This window comes from Dermacentor silvarum, chromosome 5 (genome assembly GCF_013339745.2).
Source record: "Dermacentor silvarum isolate Dsil-2018 chromosome 5, BIME_Dsil_1.4, whole genome shotgun sequence".
NCBI classification, from domain to species: domain Eukaryota; kingdom Metazoa; phylum Arthropoda; class Arachnida; order Ixodida; family Ixodidae; genus Dermacentor; species Dermacentor silvarum.
The window spans coordinates 8,314,337-8,321,471 of NC_051158.1; the positions used below are offsets into that span (position 1 = coordinate 8,314,337).

General features: G+C 45.5%; 1 protein-coding gene across 1 annotated transcript; it reads right to left on the bottom strand.

Moving 5' to 3' along the window:
* Positions 1 to 2,360: 2,360 nt before the first annotated feature.
* Positions 2,361 to 6,510, bottom strand: LOC125945408 (uncharacterized). The gene is made up of 3 exons (XM_049667159.1): positions 6,458 to 6,510; positions 4,982 to 5,927; positions 2,361 to 2,755 (listed from the first exon to the last, which is right to left on the bottom strand). The coding sequence occupies exons 1-3, from the start codon at positions 6,508 to 6,510 to the stop codon at positions 2,396 to 2,398; spliced, it is 1,359 nt and encodes a 452-aa protein (XP_049523116.1). The 3' UTR covers positions 2,361 to 2,395.
* Positions 6,511 to 7,135: the final 625 nt, after the last annotated feature.

The window sequence follows — 7,135 nt, forward strand, 5'->3', positions numbered from 1 at the left end:
TTTTTAACTAACCGGTTGCAATCAGTTTTCGTTAATGAATATTCGTTTCCCTTAATACACGTCAAATTAGGAGTACCGCAGGGTTCCATGCTCGGTCCTATTTTGTTTTTACTTTATATTATCGATATTAGAAATGATATGCATTGCATAGACTATTTGCTGACGATTGCGTGATCTACAGACAAATTATTAACCCTGAGGATAACTGTTACCTGCAGTCTGACCTAGACAATCTCAGTAAATGGTGCAATAAGTGGCGGATGGAAATTAACATTAATAAAACAAAAGCTATCAGATTCGGCACTACAGCTAAAGCTAGCTGTGTTATGCGATTACATATTAAACAACGTTCCCATAGCCTCTGTATCCACAATAAAATATCTGGGTGTTCATTTGTATTCCGATATGTCATGGAACACTCATACAGACGCGATTGTTAGTGAAGCATCCAGATCACTTGGATTTATAAGGCGCAATTTGCTGTCGGCTAACTCGGAGACCAAGCTTCTTGCTTACACCACCTTAGTACGCTCTCATATCGAATACGCCTGCTTAATTTCGAATCCACATGAGGCCTACCTCAAACACAAACTGGAGTCTCTGCAAAATAAGGCTGCTCGCTTCATCACACGAAACTACTCACGTACATCAAGCGTTACGGAAATCAAATTTTCCCTTATTCTAGCTCCTCTGGAAAAACGCAGGCTACTGACACTACTGTCATTCTTTCATAAACGTTGCCACAATCAGTCGTCCCACGTTGCTCTAAATATCAGGCCAGCTCACCATGTGTCTTCACGACTTGATCACCAACTCAAAATCGAACCTATCTTCGCCCGCACCAATCTGTTTTCCCCCTCACCTCTCCTCCTCGCCATCCGTCAATGGAATCGGCTTCCTGCTGACATCACGTGCATAGTTAATCATGACTCATTTGTAAATAGTTTAAAGCTGTACCTAGAAATCTGAACTAATGATTATCAGTAATCCTTTCCGCCTCCCCTCTCAAATAAAGGGGACAGGGAAAGGAAACAAATGGATTAAAAAATGTAAAGAAAAAATAAATTTCATCCTATTACTCCTTGCTGTTACGTTCCAATTACATTTCCTAATGTTCTGATTTAATCTGTAATTCCTTTGATGTTCTGTGATGTATACTAAAAATCATTGTTTTATTTAGGGATGTTTTATCAGATGCATGTAGTACCGCCCATTATGATAAATGTTTGAAGTTTTTTAGGAACCTTGAACCTTGTGATTATCATACTATTTTTTTTCTCTCTCATTGTATATACTCTGTAGTAAGTCGTTCTACTTGCGCTAATTCGTGTTTAGTGATTCTTGTTTTCTAATTTATGTTTTCTCTGTTTAATTATCTATTTTGTGCCCCGTTCATTGTAATCCCCCTTATGTAATGTCCTCTGGGCTTTTAGGGTACATGAATAAAAAAATTCCTACATAGTAAATAAAGTTCTTTGTCTGTCTGTCTGTACTAGGATCGAAGTGTCAGTGGTCGGCCGGTTATTCCAGCATTGCGCTTCGTCCAAGCGCCCTTTCCTTTACCACCTTTTACGGTGTTTTTCTGCTTTCCCTCAAACAACATTAAAATAAAACGCACCAAGCAGCGAGGGTTACAAATGCATAGAAATCGTACTCTCGCGCAAAGCCACAGAGCCCGAAACCACGGGCAGAATAAAATACTAATAAACGGGCAGCACCTGCAAACCAAAGTGTCAGGGTGATTGACCTAAGCGTTGTCACTCCGTCTCCCGCTTGTAACCGCGTACACTTTGGAAAAACCCGAAAACGCGGTAGCTTAATAATTGCGGGTCATTAGTTAACGAAAGCTGTCAATGCGACACTTTATGTTCGCCTACACTTGCCAAGTAAACACTCGTTCTGAACGGGGTTCCTACAATGATAAATGGCTGCGGTCTTACAAAAGGTTTCCCAACAACGGTCTCAATGGGCAAAGTGCGCGCAGTGCCTGATGACAACGGCGTTTGCGCGCTCTGTGTCGTCACCGCGATAGTCACCCACATCTGACCGTCAATTCTCCCAGTGTGCTTCGCTCATCAAGACTCAAGTGTCATCGGCCACATGCCGCTAGCTGCTTCTTTGCCCCCTCTTTGCAGCCGTTCCGTTCGGCGAAACCAGGACGGAGGAAAACGCCGATCCCAAGCTTTGCGAGCAATAATTAAAGAAATAGCTCACGCTTTCCAGCAGCAGGCTCACACACTCCATCATTGAATAGCGATTTATCTTCTGTCGGCCAAAAGTCGGAAAAAGAAAGGAGAACCTCAGTCTCACTAACGACATATCTTTTTTATTTTTTTCCCTTGGTGATGGCTCGTTCTCGGACTAAGCAAAAACGTTTTCGTCAACCGAGACCGGCTTAAATGTGAAGAACGTCCGCTATCTTCAGGTAACTGCGAATGTGCAGCCAGGAGTCGTGGTCGATGTCGGCGAGCTGTCGCCTGGCATCGGGATGACGCAGACACGCCACCCTGTCCTTGACGACGCCAGCCATTGCCATAAACTCATCAAGGCTACAGTGGCGCACACGCAGAAGGGCGCTGCTGATCATCTTTTGCGCTTCGGCTTTTGTGACGTCAGCACCTTCGATAACCATTTCGAGGAGGCGTGGGTGGCCATGCATCAGCTCGACGGCATCCGCGCCTTCCAAGGTGTCTTGCTCGCCTAGCACGAACTGTGCAGCGGCAGAGACGGCGGAGGCATTCCTTCTGGTCGCGTGCTGCATGAAAAAAAAAAAAAAGACAGGACGTCGTGGTTAAAGCAGAATATATGATGATAAGTCTGAAGCAGTCTAAATTTCTGAAGTGGTTGATACTGGGCGCACCAGTAGAAGTGTAGAATGTTTGATAACAATAACGAAACGGAAATAACTGTTTCACATCATAGGTCACCGCTTCACTTATTCTGTAGCAGAGTAGATCTCGGAAACAGTCGATAAGAGTTCATAGCCGCGTGAGTGAAACAAACCAAGAACAACTATAATACCTCTATTACAGAAATATGCATTCAGAGCAAACGTCACAAACGACCTCTATTTTCTATGCGCAAGAACATATATGATTGAGAAATTGCAACCTGTGATGGCAATAAAAATATGTTCACTGCTCTTTTTAAAGCGAATTTGCTTTGCCTGCTCTCCTTGTTTTCCGCCATGGCCTCTGCGATTACTTCACATGTCAAGGTGCTAACATTTAAGCCTCCCGCCCGTGAGGTAAAACACCCACTTCGCCTGTGTTTACCGGAACGCCGGACAAGCTAAAACTTTCTAATAACTACATGCATAGCTGTCGAGCGTCTTTCATACCTCATTGATTATTTTTCTTTATTAAAACTTCCCTATCTAATATGAACAATTACGTATGCCTTCAAGGGATTTGGTCATGTTATCCACTTCGATGTTTTTATTTCCCAATAAGTGCTTATCTGGAGTGCTGACCAGTTGCCCGACTGCTTCCTTGTGGACACATCTCGCCACCTACGGAGCCGCCGCAAAATCCACGCGTGGCCTCCTAAATGCGATCGCCAGTGATGCTTGCCAACCATTCCAAATTTAGCGGCAGAATCCTGACTTGTGAGAAAAGGCCCCGAGTCACGATTTGACTAAGCGAGATGTGACAACTATTACTTTTTTATTCTGCTGACCGAGAATCCATAAACTAGATTTCGTTTTTTTTTTTTTTTTCAAATGCATGACAACGCGGTTGCTCATTCTTCTCTTTTGCCTTCTGTTGTACTGTGACAAAGATAAAGGCGGCTCAGTTTTTGCCGTGGCTTTACTTCTGTTGTCGGTCTTAACTGTTCACAGTATCTATATTTGTGGACTTATTGAAATTCTTATTATCCACGCAGCTACTGCATCTTGCTAGTTATAAATCGTGACATGGTGCGTCTAAAAAGATTTTAAACTTGGTTGCACGGTGGCTGCCACTGACACGGTTGTTCGTCGCCAGCACCCCTCCTTCCATTTCTCGAGCCGTCTTTCCGTCCCGACTTTGTGCACTCCAGAGTTAATTGGCAACCCTATAGCAAGTTCCCCCGCTTTTTTCTTTCTTTTATTTACTAGAGAGCGGCGCACCCTGGCGCCCATGTTGACGTGAATGAGGATCATTAAACTGCGGCACATACCCAATACATAGGGGCGCAGCTTGTTAGAGCGTGTGGTTTATGCGCAAAGAAACACTTGTGACTCAGGTTCGGTTCCACCCAGCAGAAATTTATAGTTTTTATTTCGTTGAGGTGGTTGGAGAAAACTGTTAGAGACTTAAATGGGTACGAAAAGGGAATGAAGTTGAATAAGAATACTAAACGCATTAAAAAGAGCAGCCTTTATAACTGATGTGGCAACGACCAGGCGCTTTTGCTAACCAAATAATTTGCGCTGCGCTAGCTAAATTCGATGAGTGCCATGAAGTTCCCTACAAGCAATACTAGAGTAAATTGTTGAATGGATTTTTCAACTACACTATGGGAATGATCTATGCGAAAAGAACTAGGGGTATCTCTAATCCTATAGTGTCTACGCTATTAGATGAGTTTGTCTGCAGATAACTGTTGATTTAACCGTTCTTATGAAATTAAGTTAGCTTTACATAGTTCATAAACACAAACAGTGCTCTAAAACGCAGGCGCAATTCGAAACGGCACATATGTGGAATAATTGTGAATTGTGGCATGTATGTTGCGATATTGCGCTCTTGAAATAGATCCATTTACCATGACACAAAACCGTTTCAAGGCCACAATGACGAAGGTCAGACAATATGTGTACTTAACCCCGTTCCTGTCCTGCATCAAAAGGCATGCTCGGAGATCCCGTAGACACTATAGGATCAGGGATACCCCTAGTTCTTTTCGCAGAAAGCTCTACGGTACGTTCTGCACATTGCACTCTCTTCAGTAGCTCAACACTTTCCTTGTGATAGGGAACGATCAAAAAGAGTCATACCAAGATGTCCGCCAGAGCGATGTCGTTGGCGTCGGATGCTCCCGTAAACGACTCGATCATGAAGAACCGACATTTGGGCTCTGTTCGATCCATTGCATCAGGCATGGAAGTGGAAGTGCAGCCAGGCGTCGCGGTGAAATCCGTGATGCTGATGCTCTTGTTAGCGCCATCCGCCAGCACAGCGAAGTCGTAGTCGGACAGTTGCGCTCCCCTGACGCAGACTCTGACTAGATTAAGGTTAGCGGCCAGCGCTGACACGAGTTCGGACTGCACGTCCCGCTGCTCCTGTGGGGTCAGATAGTCACGAACGTCACTCAGGTCTATGTCGACATCAATTAGCGCGGACGGGCCCCTTATACACGCCGCCAACGCGGAGAAATCATTGCGATCGAAGTTATAGCAGTCAACCTGCAGTGACGTTACGTGAGCGCAACCAGCGACCACGCCGAAAGCTGAGATAACTAACTGCGTGCGGAAATATTCGTTGCGCATAACATAGCTGTGTCCGATGCTTGCACTGCTGATTTGCGGGCATTCCTGCAGCTGCTTTGTAGTCAGGTGCGTGTAATGCCCCTTGATGACCACTCGATCCTTCAGGCCTCGATTTCGGATCGTTGCACACACTCTGTCCAGGCCGTCAATGATGGGCAAGGAGTGGACTACCACCGACACGAGAGAGTTATTGTCCGCTATTGCATGGAAGAAGTCGTGGCACTCAGCTTCTCCGAAGCCCCTCAAGTCGATGCCAAGCTTTTTGAGCGGGGAGTTCGGCATCGGCAGGGCTGCTAGCCAGGGCTTCATGCATTGCGCTGCTTCCGGATGCGGACGCAGAACACTTGGAAACCAGATTGCTGCTTCACATTGGCAGTGCGTCGTAGGGAGCCTCAGGCTGCGTAGTGTGGCGCTCTGAGTGATCACTTCGGCAAATAGGGCAACCGTGTATACACTGGAAACATACATAAAAATAACGTGTTAGTTCAAACATAATGAAATATCAACTAGAATAATAGCGTGATAAAAGCAATAAACATTAGATTTTCTAGATGCACTCACTTTAGAAACTAAAATCCACGTTCCTAAACAGGTAGTAGAGGAGTTGCACTCAACGTCATCTAATGCAGATGTATTACGAACCTGAGCCATCCGCCGTGCTAGAGGTGCATGACCTCGGATGCATCATTGCGACATGATTCATAGTAACGACTAAACGTTAGCTGTTCTCTCTAACGCGGCAAATATTCCTGTGGTTTGCCACAGAGCGTGCGTGTCAACGTTAATGAACGCGATCTGCAGTGCGCATAAAAGCGCCTATACCTTCGAATTGTTGCTCTAAGTACGCAAGCATAGCTAACGTGCAGCGCCTTGAAGGAGCGTGTCGCAACTAGAGTGCCTGGATTACGTGGTTGAAACAGCGAAATTCTAGGAACAAAAGTATCGAAAGTGGTCAGTCCATGCTGAAGCTACAGCTATACTTACAATGACGCGTCCTCCACGACGATGTCCGCAATAAGCTCCTCCAAAACCTTCATCTTGCAGAACGCATCGATCAATTCCACCAGGAGTGACCAGCTGCCGGAGAAGATGTCCGATTTGAGCTTCAGTTTCCGCAGCATGCACTTTTCTTGGGCGAGGTATCTGGGGAAGAGTGCATTGGAGTCTTCATCGCGGTGGTTGAAAACGCATTCTCCAACAGCGAGGTCTGTGATGCTTTTGCTTTGAATGAGCACCTGGATTAGCCGACTCGCCTCAATATCGGGCATCATAACATCTGCCACGTCAAGTGTCGTCAAGTAATCCTTGCCTAGGAGATATGAGGTCCCAAAGAAGCCCACCTTCTCTCCCGTCTTATTCTCAAAATTGTCAACATTGAAGACAAGGTTCTGCAGTTCTGAGAGAGAATTGATCACTTCGAACATGAAAGCTGCCTCGGCCGGTGTAATGAATATCCCGCAGACAGTAACGCTTTTCAATGAGCGATGACATTTTACTGCTGGGAGCAAGGAAAGGCGAAGCATCACGTTGTGGTTGAATTCCATCGCTGTGATGCAGTGGTGCTGGCCGAGTAGACGTTCAACAAGGTCCAGTGCTTTCGCTTTGCGTGAGTCTTCCCCGGAACCGCAAGTGCTTGACTGGACAACCGCAATGAGGACATCA